This window comes from Lates calcarifer, linkage group LG17, assembly GCF_001640805.2.
Source record: "Lates calcarifer isolate ASB-BC8 linkage group LG17, TLL_Latcal_v3, whole genome shotgun sequence".
Taxonomy (NCBI): Eukaryota; Metazoa; Chordata; class Actinopteri; family Centropomidae; genus Lates; species Lates calcarifer.
Genome location: NC_066849.1, coordinates 256,387 through 281,772, shown reverse-complemented (window position 1 = coordinate 281,772; position 25,386 = coordinate 256,387). Strand labels below are relative to the sequence as shown.

General features: G+C 40.7%; 1 protein-coding gene across 1 annotated transcript; it reads right to left on the bottom strand.

Annotated features, from left to right (window-relative positions):
- Window positions 1-8,237: 8,237 nt before the first annotated feature.
- On the bottom strand, window positions 8,238-25,021 carry cherp (calcium homeostasis endoplasmic reticulum protein). Its single transcript, XM_018701875.2, is given in 21 exon segments — window positions 8,238-9,167; window positions 9,347-9,532; window positions 9,705-9,799; window positions 9,891-10,004; window positions 10,697-10,849; window positions 10,999-11,085; window positions 11,518-11,651; window positions 11,979-12,220; window positions 12,320-12,515; window positions 12,699-12,752; window positions 12,754-12,954; window positions 14,770-14,933; window positions 15,187-15,397; window positions 16,436-16,525; window positions 16,837-16,948; window positions 17,671-17,822; window positions 17,926-18,063; window positions 18,516-18,685; window positions 19,981-20,019; window positions 24,080-24,253; window positions 24,844-25,021. Coding segments are annotated over 21 exon segments (2,775 nt in total). The 5' UTR covers window positions 24,869-25,021; the 3' UTR covers window positions 8,238-9,129.
- Between the last annotated feature and the right edge of the window lie 365 nt (window positions 25,022-25,386).

The following is a 25,386-nucleotide window of genomic DNA, read 5'->3' as shown; positions in this document are numbered from 1 at the left end:
AGGGATAGAGTTTACACACAATGGAATCATCAGTTACACCAAAGACTCTAAAGTTTACTCAGATAGATGCTCATGTCCATACAACAGACTGAGACTGAAAAAAAGGAAAAATCAGTCTCAGTAATCTTTGCCAAAGATTAAAAGCTGTAACCAGTTTGTCAGGAAGTCACAGAGAGATGTGACACTGAATAAATGTCCACCCACCACACAACTTACATCACATAAATATAGCTGATATTTTTATCTATTCCATAAGGAGGCTGATGATTTTCAGCACTGGGAAATATGGTTACTTATCAGCAGTGGAACATCCATCTAATCAGTCAATGTAAAAAGAACCTCACAGGCCAAGACAAAATCTGTTACAGAGTGGATGAATTAAGATTTCAAAAAACTGTACTTTTCAAAAAACTTTGTACTGGCCTCTCCTGGATTTCATTCTTACTGGTGGAATCAACTTTTACCATGCAACATACAAACTGCATGCACTGACAAAAGCCAAAGTTTTCTTTGTTACAACTGCTCAACACGCACTGAGGAACAAGGAAGTATATAAGTATAAAAGTAAAAACTACTGTAAAATAACAATAATAAAAATAAATATGAGGGGTGATTGATACGTTTTTGGCCTGAGGTAGGAGATAAGTTGAACTTTTGTGGTATTTCTATTTTGGGTCATTGAAAATTGACAGTCAGCACTGTCTGAGAAAGCCTATTAATCACCCCTTGGCAAATTAACCAGAATGTATCTCAATATTTTTACATAAACAAAGGATCACATCACTTTGTGAATTGTTAACAACTCTACAGTTTTCTCTGTAGAGCATTTTAACTCATTGTGCTGGTTGTATTGGTCCTACCTGTCATGCTCTCAGTCCCTTTCCCCTTTAAAAACGTGACATTGCCACCCACAGCTTTACTGTTGGGTTCAGTGTCAGCACCCTGATCAGCCTTGTTTCCAGCAGTAGCAGCTGGTTTTAGTGAAAAGACTCTGAAACTGAGGAATTACCATGATCAACAAAAGCTATGTTGGCACAGACACAGTAACACCTGCAGAAAGTTCAAACTCAATCAAAAAAATCAAAAGAAAGATGTTACTTTACTGACCACAAAATAGTTCCAGCGCTTAACTCCTCCTAAAACCACATTTTTAGATTTCTGTTGCTGTATGAATTCAGCAAATGAGATATGTGTTAACCAGTCAACTTTAGAGGTGTTAGGCTGTTTCCCTCACTTCCAGTCTTTATATTATTTATATTTTTATTATTATTTATATATTTATATCTAGAGTAAGCAGAGTAAGCAGGTAAAGACCATGAGGTGAATGAATTATTATTGTGTGTATATGAGTGATAATCTTTTTGACATGTGCACTACTGTATACTGTAAGACAGAAACACACACAGTAAATATGGAACACACAAACATTTGTTCACCACAGCACCATCAACATTCAACCCAACCCTCCCACCACCCCACTGCCAGACCCCACCTCTCTCCAGTCTGACACACACACAGTTGAAGACCCCTGCTTACACTTTAACAATGTGCACCACCCTTTAATAACAGCTGCCTTCAGAAGTGCTCCCCTCATTCATCAGCTACCATGTCTCTGTGGCATCTTCTGCGTGTGTGTGTGTGTGTGTGTGTGTGTGTGTGTGTGTGTGTGTGTGTGTGTGTGTGTGTGTGTGTGTGTGCGCGCGCATGTGTTGTGAGACTTTGGAACTAGGAGGGACCTTGGGGGTCTTGCCTCAGGCCACATAATAGCTCCTCATCATAAGTGATCTCTCAGTAATAGCAGGCCTTATAGCAGCTAATAGCAGCATCTCTCTAATGATGTCTCCAATGATCCAAGTCCACGCAGCTATTTTGAGAAAACTGTGGCTTCCCCGCTTCCCGCCTCTGCTCTTGTCTCTGTCTTTACAAGGTGCCATTAGTTGAGGCTGAGCCTGTGAGGTGAGTGTGGCTGGGTTAGAAGTGGATCTGGGTTCAGAGCTAATTGAAGGCAGTGTCTTTGCCTTGGGGTTCACAATGAGAGCTGATGAAGGTCTGTGGTTCAGCTCTAAACAACTGACTCTCTAAAGTTTATTATAACACTCTTACAACACCAGCAGCAAGACAATGGCTGCCTCATTATCCAGAACAAAACCTACTGACCAAATTATGTCAGCATTCTAACAGCAGGGCAGCACATCAACAGCACATCTACAGAGTTTCAGTTGAGTTTATTACAACCTCTTCTATTAATAGCTTTGTCCAATATTTCAGTTATGACAAAATAGTTGTGAGTAATAATTAACTTGTACTTAAATAGTGCTTTTCTAGTCATATTGACCATTCAACGCGCTTTTACACTACGCATCACATTCACCCATTCACACACACATTCATACAGCGCTTGTTGCAGTATCTTGCTCAAGGATACTTCGGCAAGTTTGACTAATCTGGGGGTTTATTTCCAACCTCTGGCAGCTCACTCATCCATCCATCCATTATCTATACTGCTTATCATTTAAGGGTTGGGGGGGGGCATTGGGTGAGAAGTGGGGTACACCCTGGAGAGATCACCAGTCTCTGACAGCTCATGTTTCTAAAAAATTAATGGACCTGTTTAAAGAGCAAGTCATATGAACATGAATTTTTCTAGTGGCATTATGGTGAATGGACTGCACTTATACAAGCGCTTCACACAACAGGTCACATTCACCCATTAACACACACATTCATACAGCACTTGTTCTACATTAAAAATGGCCAAGACATGTCATTTGGGTCATGAAAGATGCCTTCATCAAAATTAATTTGGCATTTCAATATCTTACTGAGATGAATTATAATACAAATAAATATAAATGTAATGTAATACTAGACTTACTAACAGGTATAATTGGTTAGAGTAAGATGTCTGGCAACCCAAGCTGGTAAGCTGAGAGTATCATCAAATGGGGCTTTACCAGGTGAAGTGAACACACCGTGCAGATATAAATCTTTTGGTACATGTGTGTGTTAAACACAGCCTGGGTATATAAAACTGCTAAATGCTTTAAAACCACTGAAGCTGCTGTCTGGCCAGCAGCGTATGCATGCTTTATAAGGGGCTACCACCAGTTACAAAAGTTAGTGACTTGTTTCTCCCACCAGTATAGAAAGCAACATTTGAACAATAACTGCCTACATTACAAATGAATCACATCTTTAATACAGATGATTGTCTTTAAATGTCTTTGGAGTAAATAAAATGATCTCAATTTCATGAAACTGAAAGGAACAGATACTTCTCCCCTCCTACTCCAACAATACTACTCCAGTAATAACATCATAACACTTTAAAAGAATAAACCTCCTGAGAATTGTGCACTATATAGACCAATACACTTAAAGGACCAGTGTGTAGGATTTAGTGGTGAGGTTCCAGATTGCTACCAGTTGGATACCCCTGCCCTTCATCTCTCCCTTTCCTAGCCTGTAGGAGAACCTACAACCTTCTTTTAACACAATGAATGAAAAAAGAAGTCAGTGGATTTTTATCTTGTGTAGTTGGGATGGGTATTTATTCTTAGTAGATATTCTCATATTATAGCAGCTTAATATTGTGCAGAATTCCCAGAACACCAGAGGTAAAATTCTTGCCCATTCTTGCCAAATGCAGAAGATAGGGAAGAATGGAATACCTGCTCCATAAGTTGCAGCAAATTACCTCTAAAATTCTTTGGATAATGGTATGTAAATCCTCCATGGTTATTTCCACTCCATACAGGGTGCCCTTTGGCAGTAAAAATTCAGTTTTTCTGGAGCTGATCTTATGAACCTTCTTAAGCTAAGTTAAGCTAAGTTAAGTGTTCGCTAAATGTCTTTCTCCTGCCCACTCATAGAAGGCTAAGAGCATCTTAAGAAGCACCAGAACCTGCAGGATGAAAGAAACAATTTATTTGACTTGACTTGATCACGTCCTCCAACCCATAACCCCCACAACCATATAAGATGTTTGCTCCCTACCCTCTGATTCTACCCATAAGAGTGTCCCCTGAATTAGCACCCTGACAGTAGCAGGCATACCAGACCTTCATCATTACAATACAATAATAATCACAATTACACTTGAGGAATGTCATGGTTTGGTTAGGTTTAGACACAAAAACTTTAGAAAGATTGTTATGGTTAAGACAAACAACAATGACTGTATGTCTAAATCCCATCACTTTAACAGGTAACTGAAGTCATCAATGTTGTATATTCCATGTCTGAAAAAGCTCCAAGAGACGGAGGGAAAATTCCCAGTCTTTATTCTGAGTGCTAAAATGCACTCGGACATTAATAGTCTTTGTCAGAGTTCTGCAGGTTAATACCCCTCCACTGTCCCAGGAGGCACAGAGAGGAATTTTCACACTAAAAAGACAGTAACTTTGGATATTGCCCACATGATTTAAAAACCTGGACTCTGTAGAGCCCCTGAACATGACAACAGGGACTTTTTAAAAACCGATTTGCTCTCAATTGCATCATCACATTACAACCACGTAACTTGACAGTAAGAATAATACAAAACATATGCTGAAAGGCAACATTAAAAGAGTCTATACAAATGGTCTTTGCAATTTATACATTAAGAGCTAAAACATTTACCCGGCTAATAAAGAACAGTTTCATTGGTCTGTCAGATCAGAGTCTGCGATTCAGAATCAGAATCAGACTTTATTTCCAAGTAAGTTTGCACATACAAGCAATATGTCTGATAGTAAACAAAGACAGATAGAAAAGTAGAAGTAAGAGTAAGAGAAAAAAGCAAATACTATATTTATAAGGAACATAAATATACTCATAATGTAAATGTAAAGTGTAGAGTGCAAATGACGGTGGCAGTGATTGTCTGGAGAGATGAGCGTTAAACTGCATGAATGTGTGTTTAACATTAATGTAATGGGTGGTGAAGGGGGGGGCAGGATTATAGTCTGTGACCGTCTGTGTGTGTGTGTTGGGGGGGGGGCCTAGATCTTGTTGAGGAGCCCAGTTGCAGACAGGGAAGAAACTGTTCTTGTGGCATGAGGTCTTGGTTTTGGGGAACCGCAACCTCCTGCCAGAAGGGAGTGTCCTGAAGAGTTTGTGACCAGGGTGAGAGGGATCGGCCATGATCTTTCCTGCCCGCCTCAGGGTCCTGGAGGTGTACAGGTCCTGGAGAGAAGGCAGGTTACAGTCGATCACCTTCTCAGCAGACCGGATGACACACTGCAGTCTGCCTCTGTCCTTGGCAGTGGCAGCAGTGTACCAGGTGGTGATGGAGGAGGTGAGGATGGACTCAATGATGGAGGTGTAGAAGTGCACCATCATTGTCCTTGGCAGGTTGAACTTCTTCAACTGCCGCAGGAAGTACATCCTCTGCTGGGCCTTCTTGATCAGGGAGCTGATGTTTAGCTCCCACTTGAGGTCCTGGGTGATGATGGTCCCCAGGAAACGGAAGGACTCCACAGTTCTGACTGGGGAGTCACACAGGATGATGGGGGAGGGTGAAGCTGTGTTCTTCCTGAAGTCTACAACTATCTCCACTGTCTTCACAGCGTTGAGCTCCAGGTTGTTCTCACTGCACCATGTGACCAGCTGATCAATCTCCCTCCTGTAGGCAGACTCATCCCCACCAGAGATGAGCCCAGTGAGGGTGGTGTCATCTGCAAACTTCAGGAGTTTGACAGACTGGTGACTGGAGGTGCAGCAGTTGGTGTACAGGGAGTTTGTGTGTCCACATGGAATTCATATTATGCTATGTTGCTATTCTGAACGTGTCAATTAGTGGACACAGGTTCTGGTTGCTGGGGCTATAAAATATTATAACCCGAACATTGCAGAGCTCTACTCCATTCCAAACTCTCAGTGCAGCTCTCTCCTGAGGTTTAAGGGTTCCAGCACTCCTGTGCCCCGATGAAGCTCAAATATGTGTAGCCCCTGAGCATGACTGCTTTAAGTCTTCTCAACTCCTTGGCCACCCACAAGTGCTTTTGAAGCACTTCAATCAAGAAGTGAATACATCTGTAGCTGTACTAAAACATCACGTATATCTACAACTTTCAGGAAATAAAATAGTCTTAATGTCATCCAGTGGACTTTGTGTCATAAACTTCAGGTTTTGAAGTATCAGAGGGCCAGACAATTCAGACAATTCAGACTGTTCACTTTAAAAAACAAAACAAAAACACTGTTACATCAAGTAATGTTTCCATGTTTTGATTCAACAAATCTCTGTTGGTTGTCACTTTGTAGAAATACTAAATTACAAGCTACATATGATAGAAGAGGGACCTGCATGTATCAGGTGCCGATCACTTTCTAAATGTTGTCTTAATCTTTCCTCTCACCTCCCCTCTGAATGTTTCTACACGATTACTGAACCTGATTTTTTTTAAACCATCTTTTTGGGTCTGTCTGTCGTCAGATGGAACAGATATGCCTCTGTCTTAATCAGTACAGCTGACTACACAACAGCTCAGGGTTCACTCATGTTATATGTCCACAAATGAAACCTGAGGTGTATTTTTAGGCGTCAAGGCCTCAACAACCTTTTTCTTCTACAGGGATTGTGTGTTAACCCCTGAGTACTGTCCAGTCATTGGCAACCTACACTAAAACTGGATCTAAATATCTTATGCTTGCCGTGTTAAATGTGCCTCTTATGGTGTGTGTTCTATGGATGTAATTGTGGTATTTGAATCTAAGCATCAGTCTTTAATTAGGCTATTACTGTTTTTTCTGAGGCCTTAATTCTACCAGCGGAACACTGGCTGTTTCTATCACCTGCACTCTATCTCTTTCTCTCTTCCTTTTACAATGGTGCCCAACAGTGGCTGCATCTGTCACTGCACATGAATTTGAACAAATAGCAGAGTGACACCTGCAGCATTAAAGAGGAACTATGAGACTTCTGAACATTTGGATTCAACCTCTTACATGAACTACTGACATAATGAAAATCCCCTTTAATAGAATTGCATCTTACTTGGATGTCAGAGGCAGTGAAGTAGGGGATCTCAAACCTGACACTGACAGGAGGCTTGCCTTCTTTGTCTTCTGCTTCCACACTGGCAGGCCAAAGTGGGCCTCATGAGATACAGTGTTCGCAACCACCCTGACATTCTTCAGACCACAGTGGAGTGGTTTAAACAATGCATTTGCTGAGTTTATATTGCTCTTAACATTCAGTACAGACAGCAAAAATAAACGGATGATACACCATCTTTCAATAGCTGGATTACCATACTTCTATCATGGTGCAGATTTATATTGATTGAAAATGAAAAGTAAAATGTGTTGTTGACATACAGGAGAGGATTTGATGGACCAAACCATCTCACTGTTCTCTGGATCCACACACTGCCCATAGTGGTCTTAAATCTACAGTATCAGGCAAAAGTTTGAAGATGCCTTCTCTCAATGGTTTTTCTTTGTTTTTATTACTTTCTACATTGTAGATTAAAACTTAAGACATCATATGTTTCATGTTTTATATGAAGTAGCCTCCTTTTGCTTTAATGACAGCTTTACACACTCTTGGCATTCTCTCAGTCAGATTCATGAGGTAGTCACCTGGAATGGTTTTCAGTTAACAGGTGTGTCTATCAAAGTTAATCTGTGGAATTTCTTGCCTTCTTAATGTGAGACCATCAGTTGTGTTGTGCAGAGGTAGTGTTGGTAAACAGCTCTATACAGTGAATAGCCCTATTCAGCTACTGTTCCAATCCATATTATGGCAACAACCAGTCAACTAAGCAAAGAGAAACGACTGTCCATCATTACTTTAAGACATGAAGGTCAGTCAGTGCAGAAAATTTCAGGAACTTTGAATGTATCCTCAAGTACAGTCGCCATCAAACACTGTGATGAAGCTGGCTCATATGAGGACCGGCCCAGGAGAGACCAAGAGTTAGCTCTGCTACAGAGGATCAGTTCATTAGAGTTACCTTTGCTGGTGATTTATTAGCTCAGCACCTCTGGGAACGCCTTGAAAGAATGCCAAGAGTGTGCAAAGCTGTCGTCAAAGCAAAAGGAGGCTACTTTAAAGAATCTAAAATATCAAACATATGCTGGTTTGTTTAACACTTTTTTGTTCACTACATAATTCCATATGTGTTCCTTCATAGCTTTGATGTTTTCAGTATCAATCCACAATGTAGAAAATAATAGAAATAAAAAAAAAAAACACTGAATGAGAAGGTTTTGACTGGTACTGTATATGTAATGAAAGAAAAAGCACATTTGTGAGTCGGAGTTCTGTTTATTTAGGTTATGTCTCTAAGGTGTATTTGTGGAGAAAAATACAATTGATTGGATTTAATACTACAACTTAACGACAGACTTGCATATCTCTATAGAAGAAGTCATTATATGAAAAAGTATTACAATAATCTGCAGTTAAAAACCAACAACAGCAGCCACCATACCTTCTTATTCAATTCTTTGTCCTAAAAAGGTTGGTTCGCACAAATGACAAAAAAATGTTTCCACATACTCCTAGTGATATCTAGACTATATACATCTTCAGTTTTGTTTGCAGAAGTTAAGAGATATCCACCAATAAGATCTCTGACACCACCCACAGTGAGCAGTTTTCATCAGGACTTCACACAGATTGGTCAGCTAATCTAGATCTGGGAGCAGGAGTCATTTCTGGTTGAAAAACACTGCTGTTAAGTTTTTTTTCCCCCAGAAAATAAAATTATTTTCAAAATGGTCTGCAAATAAAACTGAGTGCATTTTACAGACAACATGAAGGGCAAATGAGAATTTCTGTCTTGGGGGAACTAATCATTTAACTAAGCAACTTGAGAAGAATGAAAACTGTAAAACCCAAATTAAAATAATTTAGCATACAGGATCCACTCACTTTTTTCTAAAAAAAAAAAAAACAACAACAAAAAACTGTCAGATTGAGTCAGATTGAGCAGAGCAAAAAGGCTTTTCGTTTCTTCAGCAGCATATGCTAAGTGTGATGATATTGGATTGTACTGTCACTCTGGTTTGTGCAGAAAAAGCAGGGTTTGGGGCTGCTGACTAGAATCCTGGATGGAAAACTGATCTGAATTTCAGGTGCTTGGTGGAGGTGGCGACAGAGAATACGAGGAGGTTGTCTGATGTTATCTGATGACATCAGTCAGTAGAAGGGGCCTCCGGAGGTTCCCGATTCACTGAATCAAGACAGAAGAGAACAGTTAGATTTTGTTTATAATTATAATAATGTAAGTAGCATGGCAATCTAATTGTGTTTCCTAAAAATCAAATAAAGTCCAGGTATAAAGATAAGGTGCAATCCAATACATTTTTGTGCGTCTGTTGTCAAACCCAACATAAAAGTCTATGTATGTACCTTCCTCTCGTGCTTTCATGCGGGCGACAAAATTGTAGCTCTTGTTCCTTCGATAGTTCTCGTAAGGGTCATCCAGTGACACACCCACACCTTTGTACTGGTCCCATTTATCCCTCACATCTCCTCCTTTGATGGGGTCCTGGATGCCCTGTTCTTTTGCCCCCAAACCACCTGAACCACTCCAGCCTACAGCAGAAAGGAAAACACAAGAAGAAATAAGGAAAGAATAAGGAAAGCAAGAAGTATGAAGTCAGTTTCCCAGTCGGTCAAACCATCACATTAAAAACATGAAATATTCTTACTGGAAAATGTATGTTATTTAAATTATGAAATAAAGAGGAAAAAAAAAAACGCGTACCCATCTTCATCAGCAGCTGATGGCCCTTGTTCTCCTCCCCTAGCCTGGTATCTGCAGATAGTTTGGAGGGAGGACCACCCAACACTGATGTGGAACTGTAAAGAGCAAGAGAGGTGGTTATCTATACTGCAGTTAAGAGTAAAACAAGTTTATCAAAAACCCCTAGGATCAGTGAGGGGGACTTACAGAGGGGAGGTGCTACGAGACTTGGCGCCACGGCGTCTCTTGGTGGGTGAACGTGATCGGGATCTGGATCTGGAGTGAGAGCGACTCCGAGATGACCTGGATCTACTCCTGGACCTAAAGAGAGGCAGGTTAAAGCATGTGTCTGTGGTTTGAAACACCTGTAATGATGATAGGCTGCAGCACACTGACACAGCAGCATGAAGGATAACTAAAATAACCGTCTTGCAGTTGCACACCGTGGCCAACCACTCAAGTTACAGGAAATACGGTCACAGTCTACCCCCATGTTCCTGAGTTATGGTGTTGAATAACTTCCAGAAAAGTACTTTTGCATACAATTATGATTTGATTATGATTATGACCTTTTTGGACGAAAAAATTGTCATCACTTCATTTAATGTATCCTATTAGACATTTGTGTGAAATTTTGTGACAATTAGTGTTGGTCCCTCCTTGTGTACAAGAGGAGCTCATTAATGTACTGACAACATGTTCCTGAATATGATTCCACAAGATTTAACAAACCACATTCCAATATATTTACAAAACTGTGAAAACGTTTTCTGTTGTCTGTCTTGGATTACATAAAGGGACAGAGAACACTGAGACAATGTAAGTCCACAGCACCAAGTGTTTTAAAGGCTTTTTTTTATTTAATTTTTTTTTTTTAATCATTCTGTGTGAAGTTAACAGATTAGAAAACTATTCATGTGATTAGTTTTAAAAGCATCCTCACCTGACTTTTAGTGCCTAATACTTTTGTACAGTATGTGGATATCAGATGTCTGTGTCATAAGTGTGCAGACCTGGATCGTGAGTAGGAGCGGGAGCGGCTGCGGGAGCGGGAACGAGATGAGCGGGACCGTGACCTGGAGGACTTCGAAGAGCGAGAGCTGGAGCGAGACGAAGACCTCCCTCTGCTGCGAGAGTGACTCCTGGAACGGCTGCCTCCACGACCACTGGAAAGAGTCAATCATACAGAGAGGGGGGAGGTTGAAAGGTACAGTAGCGGGGGTAATGACATGGTATGTTTCTCCGTCCCTGTACATAGCAGCAACATGCTTCCCCACAAAGAATAAGGAAGCTCTCTGGACAGGAGGGGGCTCACCTGTTGCGTTTCTCCTGCCCCTTTTTCCTCCTGGCTCTCATCTTGGCCCTGAAGAACTCATACAAGCCATTCTGCTCCCAGCCTTCACTGTTGGAGGGACAAAACACAGAACTAATGAGGACAACCTCATGGTGCTTCTCCACTAGCCACTGATAACTTTTCAAACTATTTTATAATTAAATCCTTACATACAAACAAGTAGTGTTCATTCTGTAGTACTAAAACTGCCAAAGTGGAGAACTTGACATGCTGTAGGATTGGGACCCGATAGTCAGTTTCATTTTGGATCCAATTCAAAGTTGATAAAATCCCTCACTAACAAACTTCGTGTGAAATCTTTTTCTCTTGGCAATATCTAAAACATTCTGGTAAAGTTAGTTGGCATCTCATTTTTGATCTACCAATGAGTTTAAATGACAAATGTTGCCTGCTGCAGATAATATCTGCTGTGGAGAACATTAATTTGCTAAAGAACTTGCAAAATATAAGTTACACTCGCCAGTTTAGGTGTGTGTGTACCTGTTCCTCGGCCGATCGTGAGATGGAGGGCTGTAGAAAGCCTCCACCGCAGCAAGCAGTCGATCACTAGGTGGCATGGGAGGGGGCAGTCGGATGTCTTTAGGGTCCAGAGGTTTATAATCACAGTCCTCAAGCTGTGCAATAGATAGTACAAGAAGAATCACGAGACATGGAGGTGTGACTGCTGTGGGTCAATGAATCTATGAGCCCATTTGAAAACTGTTCTGATTGTGATAATTCTGTTCTATTTTAAAACTACAGTACTGCGCAGATTTGATTATATACCTACATTTCTAGTTTCAGCAATATTAATTAAACATGTATTCAAATGTGTTTTTCAATTCTCTACATAACTTATACAGTCTTGGATCTTACCCATGCTGTAAGCTGTTTTACTGGATAAAGGACCTTCTAAATAATTTTGCATGCTCTTGTCCTCAAATCAGAAGGAGATGACTTACTTTGACCAGTGGAGCCATAAGTCCAGCTGGCAAGTCAAAGTAGGGTACGTTTGGCACCAGACTCGGGTCATCTTGGACCGGATGCTGCCGATGACGCATGTGGGGTGAATGGCCATTGAAGCCATGTGGGTGCGGGCCAAAGTCCGGGTGCTGACCTCCACCCCATGGAGGATGATCAGCCCCCATACCTGGGGGAGGGAGCCTCTGATTGGGATGGTGGTGGGGAGGAGGACCTGGCATGTCTGGCAAACAGAGGCGTGTATTGTTAAAATACACGAGAAAAGTAAATAAATTAAATTCTAAGTGCAAAAGCAGGTAGCTTTAAACAGCTTTAAACTCACCTCCGGGAAATTCTCCTTGAGCATAGTCAAAGCGGTGTGGGGTGTACGGCGGCCTGTCATAGTGGTGTCTGGGGGGAAAGTCATCCTGCATAAACCGTGGCGGGAAGCGTCCAAAACTGTGCGGTGGTGGAGGGGGCTGGTTGAAAGGAGGTGGCTGCTGGTGGGGAGGGAAGGGCCCTCTGAAATGGGGAGGTCTCTGTAAAAATTCAAGGTAAACAGTAGTTATTTATGTAAAAGAGGAAAACGTTCAAAATAAAATTTAAACCAGGATGTACTATAATTACTGATGATTAATGAAGAGTACACAGTGCAGTACAATAAAACTGCTGAAAGAAAACAAGACAAAGGAAGGAAACCATAATAGTCATCTTCCACATGCCTGCATACGTGGAGGAAATGGTGGCTCTCTCTGGCCCCAGGGAGGTTGGTCAGGCTTGGTTGCCCCATGGTGGCTGCTGGTCATAAGAATTCCAAGATGGAGGGCCTGGTTCAGACCCACCTGGACCGCTCCAGGGGCCTCCTTCTCTGGGTGGGCCCCCGCTCCAGTTCCCTGGGTCCCGTTGGTCATTCCACATCCCCTCATGACTGTTCCACGGAGGGCAAGGAGGGGGAGGCTGGTTTGGGTCAAAAGGAGGCTAGGGAAGGACAAAGGTCAGAAAGGGCATGAGCACTGTCTGGGTCAGGAGTCCCAGCAGGACTGAGTCTAGCTAAGGGGGTGGAGAATGCTCGACACTAAGCAAATATTTTACACTTTCAAAATCCTTCTCTTACAAAAGCAAGAGCAAGCACTGGTCTTAACCATTGCTCTATTCAGCACCTGCTTTGTATTCCTACCACACTTGTACCACTCCTCATCACATGTTACAATAAAGGTTTGTCATTCTTTGCTTTCAGCACAACAAGCCTCCTCATGTTTCTTTCTACTGGGGTGCAATAATGATCGAAGTTTCTCTTTTCAATATACACCACTTCATGGCTTCTAGTATCGTTACCATGCCACCATGCTAACCAGCTTTATCTGTCCTTCCCACCAGATAATCCTACTGTCTCGGTGTGGATCACAGCCTGCCTCAGTTACATCTCAAAATGGATGATGGAACACTCCCATTGACTCAGTCTCTCCAAGACTTCTTCCTTCTACTGATCTCAGTCAGGCCTTCTGTGCCCTTCATGTCCAGCTCAGCTGAGCCTCACTCTCTCCAGCAAAGTCTAGCAAGAAATCTGGGCATCATGACTGATGTACAACTAACTTTCACTAAGTATGTTGTATCTGTCACTTGGCTGTGTCACTTTACATTAAATTTAAAAGATCAGGTTTTATATTTGATTGAGTATGACACTCAACTGCTTGTACGGGCACGAACACATCTGCAAATGGTCCAAAACGCAGCAGCACATCTGGTCTTCAACTAGGCAAAAGAAAAAAGCTCATGCAGGGTTTTCCTTACCATTATAAGGCTTGGATGCAGCATCCACGCCATTTGGGGAACCATCAAAACTGAATTCATGCAAAATCATTGTGGAGAGCATCAAACTGGCCTAAATCGCTTTCACCATATCTAATGGTTGTAGTTGGTCCCTAGTGGAAGTCTTAAGCAAATTTTGTCTTTCAGCTTTTTGAGTTTTATTCTTCTCAGAAATTTAGCTCAGGTTCCTCCCATTTCTCTGGATCATCTTTGACTTGATTGGAGTCCACCTGGCACATACCTGTCTACAGAAGGTCTCACACCTGTCTATATAAGGTCTCACAGCTGACGATGCATATCAGAGCAAAAACCAAGCCATGAGTTTGAAGGAACTGTCTGCAGAGCTCAGAGACAGGATTGTCGAGGCACAGATCTGGGGAAGGCTGCAAAAATTTTGGTGCTGCATTGAAGGTTTGCAAGAGCACAAAATTCTTACATGGAAGAACAAAGACTCTTCTTAGAGCTGGCTACCTGGCCAAACTGAGAAATCAGGAGAGATGAGCCTTGATATCAGAGGTGACCAAGAACCTGATGGTCACACCTACTTCTTCCCAGAGTACATACCCCACCTAATATTACCTAGTGTTTTCTTTCTTTCTTTCTCTTTCTCTCTCTCATTCTCCCTCTCTCAGTATTCTTGGTCTCAAGCACTTTTCTACCTTAACAGACAAGGAGCTTTACAAATTTGCCTCTCACTCACCCATTCACACTCACACACCCATGGCATCTAAGCAGCAGCAACTTGGGTTCAGTGTCTTGCTCATATCGAACCACCAACCTTGTGGTTAGTGGATGAGCCGCTCTACCTCCTAAGCCACAGTCCCCTGTACCTGATTTGTACTTACACTTATGACAAAAGATCATGCAGTGAAGAAGAAGTGAAGAAATGTTATGTTTCTGACACAACTACTACTTACTTACTTCAAAGTGTCTGCAAACAAGGACTATGCATGCACACACACACACAGAAACACAGGTCTTTACCGGCTGGTTGGGATTCCAGGGGCCCATGTGCTGGGGGTCATACCACGCTGGCTTGTTGGAGGGGATATCTGAGGGTCCACTGGGGTTGCTAGGGTCTTGTGGTCTGGAGGGGGTGCCATCAAAATCCCCTGGAGGAGGACCTGACATGGCAGGCTTGGCATCCCCTGTACACCACAAACACCAACACATCAGAGCACAAATATACATGTACTCACCCAAAGTAGGACAGGTTATTAACCGATACAGAAAAACTTCACATGGCAAAATGAAATTTCCCCAAAACTGTTTACTGCAACTTAAATTTCAAGAGTATGACAGTACTGAAGTAAAGTACAGCACCATATCATTTTGTTTTTGTTGTCATGTAAATAAGTCTGGTTCCATGTATGTGTCTGTTTTAAGTCTGTGTCTGCTCACCAGGTTGGCTAGGTGGGGCCTTTTCAGGTTCAGTGGGAGTAGCCAGCTGTGCTACAGGGGCAGGCTGCGGTTGCGGTTGCTGTTGCTGCTGCTGCTGCTGCTTCAGGCTGGCAACAAACTCTTCGTGCTGGGTTTTCAAAGCCTGGATCTGCTGCTGGAAGGCCAGCTGAATCGGTTGCACTACTGCAGCATACTCTGTTATCAGAGACGCCTGAGAGAGAGGACAAAGGTGTATAAAAACAGACAATCAGTGTCTTCAATTTCTTAAAATGTGTGTTCCTGTCTTCTCTGCTCTGTTAAACAGGAGAGAAATGTGATAGACTCACACTGAGCTGAAATGACACAAGTGCACATAAATTAGCTAAATAATAATAAAAAGAAAAAATTAAGTTCTCTCATTTTTTTCCTTTGGTTTCTTGGGAGGGTGGAAGGTCTTGTTCAAGTCTTCTTCACTTGACTAGTTGATGTGCTATTCTGTCATCTGACGGCCATCACAGACTCTCCAAAATGCTTAGAAAGGGAGGGGTGAGGGGATGGGTACTCGGTTGGTTGCAATCTGCGTTCTCACAGCTAGATGCCACTAAATCCTACACAACAGTGCTTTAAAATGTTTTCACTAGCATATGTTAGGAGCATATAGGAGGATAATTTTGTGGTATTAGTCGTTAGATGGATATACTTCCATTCACAGAAGAATATGACTGCAAAAGCTTAAAACTAAAAACACTTTGTGATAATTCTCTTAACATGACAGTGAAAATATCTTAATATTATTTTACTGTTTAACTTGGAATCTGTGAGTGACAGATTTCCAGTCTGATGTTCAGATAAATACAGACCATTAATTATCATTAGATCCTGACTGACCTGTTTTGGCATCAGAGGATTTTAATAATTAATGATGTTGCTGCTGCTGTAATATCTGTGTGATGACCACAGGTATCCCATCACCTGGATGGTAAAGGTCCAACACTCTACAGGTTTCCACAGCTTCCACATTTATGTGGAACTCCAAATCACTGGATTACACTCATTGATATTATTGGTAGGAATCTTCTTCAGTTACATTAAAAACTGTACTTTTGATGCACATATCAATCTTGACACAATCAGAATGTCCCCCATTGTCTGGTGGTGTTTCTCTGGAAATCACCACAACCCAGATGCCTGAGGATAACTGTATAAAAAAAACAATGCACCATTCCAGTGACCAGCAGGAAAACAGAGCCACAAGTTTAATTCTACTCACCTGGTACTGGCCAAGCCCCAGTGCTGGATTCTGGAGCTGTTGAATGGTCTCATCATCAAAGTACCCATTCTTCTCCCAAAGCTGCAACAACTAGGAAGGAGGAAGTTGATGGGGATAATCAGAGATAAATAACATTACTGATAAACAAAATGTGGTTGACAGTGTCCTAAGGAAGAAGATACACCTCAGTGTAACAGCATGAAAATATTTATTATATTATATACCATTACCCCTTCAATTGACAATAATGTTTATGTTACTGCCAAGATTAAAATACTTGTATAATCTGTTAAGGATGTTGAAAATGGATAACATATTCTGTTGGCAGCTTCAATCTACATCCACACTGGTTTGATCCTCCTACAGTAAGTGTGCACTTTAAGAAATGAGCAAATGTTTACCCTAGTGATCTTCTGCTGCTTTTCTTCCTCTACAGCCAGGAAGCTGGTGCAGTAGATGGGAACCACAACTTTCTGCAGTGCTGCCAACAAATCCTTCTGCTGCTTCCGTTGGCTGGGAGAACACAACAGGTTTTTTCTCATTAAATCTTCTCACATGATCCTTTGTTAATGCCCAAACAACCATTGGTACACAACATTTGTTTCATAATCAGATCAAGGCTACAACAAATGGTTATTTTGACTATTGGTCAATGTTAGATTTTCAATTAATCAGTTGATCATGTAGTCTATAAAATGTGAATGAAGCTGACATCTTCAACTGTCAGTCTAAAACCCAAAGATATTCAGTTTACAGTGAAATTTACAAAAAAACTGTGAGAAAAGCAGTAAATAAGCTGCAACAATACAATGTTTGTCCATGACGTCTGATTTTAAAAATTCATCAATTATCAAAATTGGTGTTGTCTCATTTTTTTCATTATAGACTGCTCCATTACACACTGAAATATTTAGAAGAGTTATTCTGTCAATGCTTACATCTTAAACTCCACAAGTTTCATTGTACCTCATACACAGTTAATATATACGTTTCATTTGGTGGAATAAAATTTTAAAAAACACCTAATAATACATAATACCAAAAACCTATGCTTGTTCAAGGTTTAACACTACTGTTGAGTGGTTTTTATACCTGTAAATGTATGTGTTCTTGCATTTAGAAATCATGTAATAAGGGCACTAACACTCCCTAGCAGGCTAGTTACACTATTATTATGATGAATAAAGTGTACCCGTGATCCACATGTTTTTGTATATGAATTTAGGTTTGTGTACCAGTGATGGAGAACGTCATTGGTCAAATAGATGAGATGCAGGCGCAGCTCAAAATGTGCTCCATCAGCAGTGATGCGGTTGCGAAGATGTGATGTCATCAGTTCACAGTGCTGTGGAGTCTTGGCATTGTTGAACATCCAGTTCTTACCAGCCTGAGAAAAGCACAAGTATGACTGAGATATAAGGGTTTTTCATCAATTACTTAAGGAATCTACATGCATGAGCATCCCTAACAAAAAATTATGGTGGGCTTACAGAGATAGCGTCTTTTGTGCAGGTGTCTATGATTGGCTGCAGCAGGTTGTCAAACTCTGTGATGTCCAACTGAGTTTCCAGCAGCAGTTTCTGGGTCTGCTGCTCCATAGCCAGAGCTATGGCTGCAGTCACCTGCTCCTATATTGTGAAAGGCAGAGCAAAATATCATCAGAAAATGCTGTCAACCATTGTTGTTGTTCTTGTTTTCATGATATTCCCACTAAGTGTGGGTGTTAGGAGACAAAACAAGAGGAGATGCCAAAGCAACGCTGGTTTTCATCAGGGATCAGAAAATTAACGCTATCACACAAGCCACTTGTTTACAGGAAAAATTACAAACCTTTTAAAGCTGACGATTGTCACGGAGAACACAAACTACATTTCACATGGTTGTTCCTCTCTATTACTGTGGAATTTTAATCATTTAACTGCATACCTACAGGTATTTATATCCTCTGCATGTACAAAACTTCTTATCCATGCTTTATTTGATGAAATATGGCTGCTCCTCTAGAGATTTAAATTCATCAGGATTTGGACTGACTTATCTATTAATACATAGATGTATTCATTTCTTCCTTGCTCTGTACCTGTCGGAGCGTGTGCAGATGCTGCTCTTGTTGCTGCAGATTCCACTGGCTCTGTTGGATGAGCTCATCAATAGAGGGTGCAGCAGGTGGAGGAATGGGAGGTGGAGCAATCATCGGCATTGATGGAGGCGGGATATCAACCACCTCTTTGGCACCCGGGTTATACATATCTGCGAAGACAGCAGCAGGAAAACAACAGGCAACATGAAAATCTAAAAGTCTGAAGTAAAGCTCTGATATCAGAGCTGAGGTTAGGAGGACTGATGCTGTGTGTGACTCCCAAAGAGAAAGATGTATTTGATAAATTAAATACAAGGCAGATGTTGTGTTGTTTGTTTACACTAAACTATTTTAACCAAAATGACCTTTAAAGGTCAAATTGGATGTAATAGTTTTCATACAGCAAGCAGATGAAACGCTCCAGAAACAAAGCAAAAGAGTGAACAAAATTTAAAAGACATGCAAACAGCATTAACATAACCACTTTTATTATTCCTAACCCTGTGACTACTGCAGAAACAACTGCTGCTAAAAGGAAAAATGTTGGCATCTCCGAAAAAGGAAGAATCAGAAGCACAAAGGTTTGCAAACAGAACTCCTGGCCTACAAACCAAGCTGTAAGTCAAAAAATACTTGTCAATTTTCAATCATGTGTTAAATGTGATCCGTTAAGTTCAGGGTATGTGAGCTGTGAACAACAGCCCATTGCCCTCAGTTCAACACTGTATGGATATTTCAGGCCTTTAGTTTGACAGCCATGTGGCATAGCAGTAACTAGAGTGAAAAGGTGGAGTTGATTACAAATAATGAGCTATCATACATACTGTATGATAATGATCTGTGACTTCCAGGGTTATAACAACAAGACCGAAACCACAATAGAAATGTCCACAATCTTGTGTATACCGGAAGACAGAACCGATTGCATGTGTCAAGTGACTATTTGGATCCAATCATGACTGAGTGGTCATTCCTGCGGTTAAAGTTAGTTATGGTTAAGTTTAAAGGTGGATAATAACCCTGACACTCAGCAGTGTAGGAACCCCCACTGGTGTCATGAGCCCAGCACCTGGTGAAACTGTTAAGCCCTTACAACACAGCTGCCCTGAATCATAAGCTGAAGCTTCTGAGAGACAAACAGATCAAACAACAAGACCTTGCTCAAAGTCAACAAGCTCCTCCTTCTGTTTGTCTGATCAAACCTGACAGCTTCAGATGGAGGTTTAAGCACATTTTGATCGGCACCATCATGAAGATATGCTTGAGATATCTTCAGTCAAACTTCAAAACAACAGCACAGCACAAACTCAAAAAGAATAACATACCAACATGGAAAATGCAACTCAAAACAAACCAAAAAGCTATCAAGCACAGGAGTGATAATGTCCAGCAAAAATATGCAAAAACAAAATATGACTTTCCAACTGGAATTTTAAATTAATCTGACAAATCTGGTTCCAAATACCTTCAGATTTATACTCCTCCCCATCGTGGGTAGAGGGATCTAAGTGGAGAAAAGCAAACTTTAATGCATTTTAGTGGTATTACATAACTGACAGAACTCCATACAGAGCTGCACAATACTGTGCTTTTATTACCAAGCTGTTGATCACTGACCATCATTCATTTACCAAAACCTAACTGTGGTTGCTGTAAGAAGCTCTGACAACCTCTACATAAACAACAAGTGGCACTGATGGTCTGCTGAGTCTATGAGCGAATACAGTTAAATCACTTCACTGAATTGTAAGGGGAAAAAAGAAAGAAAGAAAGCATTATATCAGTTCCTTTCCTTAAAATGACAATGTAGTCATTTACCCCCCACCCACCTTCACCTCTATATACTAATATGTGTAGTAGTTTATCTGCATCTCTTTTTGCCCAGGAAGCATTCTTATATTTCTCACATAGCTGTTTTTAGATGATATTAGATGATAATCAAACAGCAGCAGACTGTAGAGATGCTATGTTAAACCTTTTACTTTATTTTTAATCTTTCATTTATTTTAGCATAAAGCTACAAGATAACAAAATGTTGAAAAAGTGAAGGAATCTGAATGTAACACTGTGCTGCTCAGGTTTAGAGCTCATCCAGTGTCTTCAGTCTCCATAAAATTCACCGTAACATCATCATGACCCGCCCTAAGCCTGACCAAGGCCAAATCTAATGGCCTGTGACAACCTAGTCATGCAGTCTTCATCACCCGTAAATTCAAAACTTTCCAGGTTCATCACCACAAGCTGCCCTCAAACACCCAACAAATTGGCAAACAACAGCAGTAAACTATGCTCTGCAGTGCACTAAGGCAAGCCGAATGATATGAAGCTTGTCTTCAATGCATAATGAACAAGTGGCAACCACTGTGCCAGACTGTCTATATAACTTTAATGAATCTATTACACCCAGTGATTAACAACATGTCTAGGCTGCTAATGAGATTTACAGGTCAGGCTTTAATTATTTACACCTTTCAGTAGCTTTTCATTGGCTCAGGTCATGTGATATATCAGTTCTTTCTCCATGCTATTTAAATCATTTAACGAACTATAATATTTATTTACATGATATTTGATATGATTGATACGAAAGAGCTGCTGGATAGACATTAATATTTTACGTCTCTGGGCACCCTCTCTTTCTTTCAGCTGGAAAAATGTGATCATGAAAAAAGTAAGGTGTGTGTGTTTATATAAATATTCATCATTTATGTGTACATTAAGTTTAAACCAGTGTATTCTTCTAACATTGGTTTAAGATAGCTATTCTTATAAATAAAAGTTGTTGTAAAAGATTTGAATTAGAATTGACCCTTGCATTTTGCATATGGCTTCTAGCGTACACACTATTCCTCTGGCATTATTCAGTGGCTGAACACGTGGTTGAGCTCATTAATACAGCATTACATCCGATGTGGATGTTGCACAGACTTTACGTTTTTAATTCATTTCCTGCTTTTGCACTTCCAGCAAACACTATTTAGTTCACAGATGTTTGCTTCTGACATGCACACAAGAATACATTCAGCACTGGTCTGTTTTTATCTATTGTGAAAGGTGCATGCAGACACATCTCATTCAGTGCAGCAGAAAGAGGATACAACTAAGAGGTTTTCAGATATCAATTTGGGAAACAGTGGTCCTCTGTGTCAGCAAGATGGGCAATCCCACTGAAATTAAGTGCAGGAGGCATAAAGGTGGCACGTGAGGAACTTCTATTAGCTGGTAATCAAGTAGGTGAAGGAGATGCTGAAGTAAAACTAAAATTTTACATTATCTTTTCATAACTTTAAGTGTTGACAGATAGTCAACCTTTTCCATTTGGATCTAGTCACAATATGCAATATGAAATGCTCATTATCTAGTCTGTTTTGTTCACAATGTTGTTAATACATGTGTTAGTACATTATTGTTTATGTGCCTCACAGTGCTGATGATTTGAGTTTGGAGTAAACCCACTGCCCACAATGGTCTAATACACTGAGAGACAAGGACACTGAGATATCAAATAGTATGGTACGTATTAAGGAAAATCACTGAGAGCTGACAAATTTATGTCCTGCTGCGGTGTATACAGTAACACTGCCCATCACTAATAACAAAGCCTAAATACAATTAACTATGAAACTGACAACATTCTGATTTGAATAATGATAAGAAATACCAGCTGGTATTGGATGCCAACTATAGCTACTTGATTATTTAGTGCTATGGACACAATTTAATGATTTGTCAGTCTTGTTTCAAACACTGTGAATTCCAAGTTCAAACCAGTTTAGCACTTTTCAGCTCTATAATGTGGCTTTCGTTTGAAAGCATGGCCAAGAAGATGGAGGCAGCTTGTGGTTCTACTGTTACTCTACTAAAAACATAGCTGACATTGCCAACAGACTAACAAGAACCCCCTGCTGTAAGTAAGCACAATGAGATAGGTAAGTGTGAGCTGGTACAGCATTTGATGCTACTAAGGCAGGCTCTGGATGCATATAAACAAAAAACTCCACTCCAAAACAGAATACACATTATTAATATGATATGTGAGAGTTCAAGCAAGTTTCTCCCAAAACAGTAAATAATTCAGATGCATTCTACTTTTGCATTAGTCTCGAATGATGACTGCATTAACTAACTTGGTTGTGACTGAACCAGTGAGTCCTGAAATATACTGTGCACTCTCCTATGTACCCAGAATATCTGGCACACAGAGAGGGCTTGTAAAGAGACAGACAGGGTTGGGTTTTTTTTAAATTGAAGAAGACGTGGTTGCTGCAGTGTTGTTGCAGAGCACCCACTTTTTTCCACCGTGCAGTCACTTTTCTATTGTGTTTTGACCTTCAGGGCCACCATACACCACATACGGTTTTCGTGTTTAAAAGGCAGAAAAAGTAGACAGTGTGTACACATCCTTAACCTACATGAATACTTGTGTTTCGATCACTGACTGTCTCTGTTTATCTTTCAAACAGCCTACAGTCTACATCTCACAATTTCATACAGCTGCCAGGCTCATGGTGTCATACACCCCTACCCCCTCGTCTCTTTGTCCCTTCAGATCTACATTGATCCCATGGAGTGCTGCAGGAATTACATATTTTGGTAGGTCAACCCAAAAGTTAGTATCACTCTGGTTCAATCGACAAAAAGCCAATGACATTTTTCAACTGGCTTTTGGATTACTGCAGAAAATAAGCTCTGTGACCAACAAAAGTTCATGATATTTAAACGTTTTGTTCTACAAGATAATCTTCACAAATAAACACCACTTGAGCTACAACACCATCGCACCAATACTTCAATGTCACCACCACTAAGCCTCCAACTTACATCTTCTACAGAAGCCTTCCTTCTTAGAGGGTTACTAGTTTCAAAGAGATGGAGAACCGACACAAGGCTTTAAAGGTAGATCGGTTTTGATGTACAGAATTATAACATGTAATGTCCCTGACAACCTCTGTGGTCTCATTTTGTCACTTGTTAGCAACCACTTTTATTAAGACATGTGAACTCATAAAAGATCACAAGTGGGGTGTTTAGCTGACATATTTTATGTTTTAGAACATAATGTGAAAATGTCTTGAACTAGTGTTAACTGCAGTCCTTATTTCAGACATCAAACCATGAGGGGAATGGTTTGGATGAGGGATCTGTGTAAGAATGTTCCCTTATTTATGGATTTTAGGGCTCATTCCTGCTGCACTCTATACATGGCTTCTCTGGACTGCAACTGATGGAAATTCATTGTGGCAAAGGAAAACATTAACTGCAGTGTACATGGATGCACAAGGTGCTCTAACATGGTTATATCCCTTAGATACAACTTGTTACATGGCAAGAATTACTAAGATCAGGTGAATTACATCACTTATTGGCCTATATTTTATTATTCTGTTGTACAAACTGCATTTCAACTGATATTCTTTCACTACTTTCATTCATGTCTTCAAGGCCTCTATAGTTCTGGGACTATCCTATTGATCCTGAAAATCAAATGAGCTGAACATTCCACCATCACACAAATATCTATGGCAAATGCTAGTTTTATGGTGGAATGTCCTTTAACTACATACGCTGCTGTTGCTCCATAGCAAGCTTGCACTTGTAGTAGCTGAAGTATTCTCCCCCAAAAAGGAAGGAGAACTTAGGGTTGTCCTTCTGTTTCTCCATTGTCATCTTTTCAAATTCTGGTCCATTCCGAGCGACAAACTGGGCCAGCTTGTCAATGACATTCCTCAGCTCTTGATCTGCACCAGGACAAGGGAAAAAGAGGAGAAAATATAGTCAGAGCTGAGACAGCTAGTGATCTGTTTACAAGTGATGACAAACAAAGAACAAAAAAGGAAAAATGATTTATATTTAAATTGACAGATACATAGATACAGTGAAGTAGACTGCGGAAAGGCGATCCTAATCCATAGTCTGCATTAGACATATTTACACACAACACTGGCTGTAGGTTATAAATAACAGGCCCGTTTCTATATTAGCTATTACCGTCCAATCAGGTTTATCAAGAATTATAATCGTCCCAAATTAGCAAAACAAAAAGGAAGTGAAGAAAATCTCGAAAATAACTTCGGCCGTCAAAGTTTACTAATTTAAAAATACGTCGACACAAAAACAAGATAGCTAGCCATACTATCTTCACAATATTGTTACTAGGTACTGTGCTAGGGTATACACAAAAACCTGTTAGATACATATATACCTATTAACATTACTAGCGTTAGCCGAAATGCTAAATGTTAGCTGTGTTGTGAAGCGGCGGCTCCAAGTAGCATGGGCACTAGCTAAGGTTCAATAAAGTCACATATCGCTGCATCGTCCTGCTCACCTTCGGGGGGACTGGGGATATCCATATTTGACTTAAGTTACAGCGAACCCGCTGAACATAAATGTATAGATTGGAGATCAGTCAATTCGTTTTGTATTTCACTAAATGATTTATAAAAGTGTGGAAAAAACACAGCAGCATTCCCACTGTGACATACACCGGAAGAATAAATATACAGAAACAGCGCCACGAAAATAGCCGTCTGGCCACCACAGCGCCACGTGAGGTTAGGTGGAGAATTGCCGTTTGATAGGTTTTCTTATTTCCTGCTGGAAATCCTCCGGTAGGGTGGGTGACGGTATGCACCCGAATCGCAGTCAGCTAAAAATCACACAGAAGAAGAAGAAGAAGCACCATTGCGAAACATGTCGTCAGCGGAAGTTGCACGGCTCATGCGCGTGTTCAAGTTTCTCAGCCGTGTCTGAGGGCTGGAGACCTGTCGTTGTGAAGTTCTGCACTCTTCAGCCTTGTGTCTTGGTAATTGTGAAATGTCTGATTATTGTATAAATGTGGGGAGTGTTTAGCTGGAATTATGTGACACTT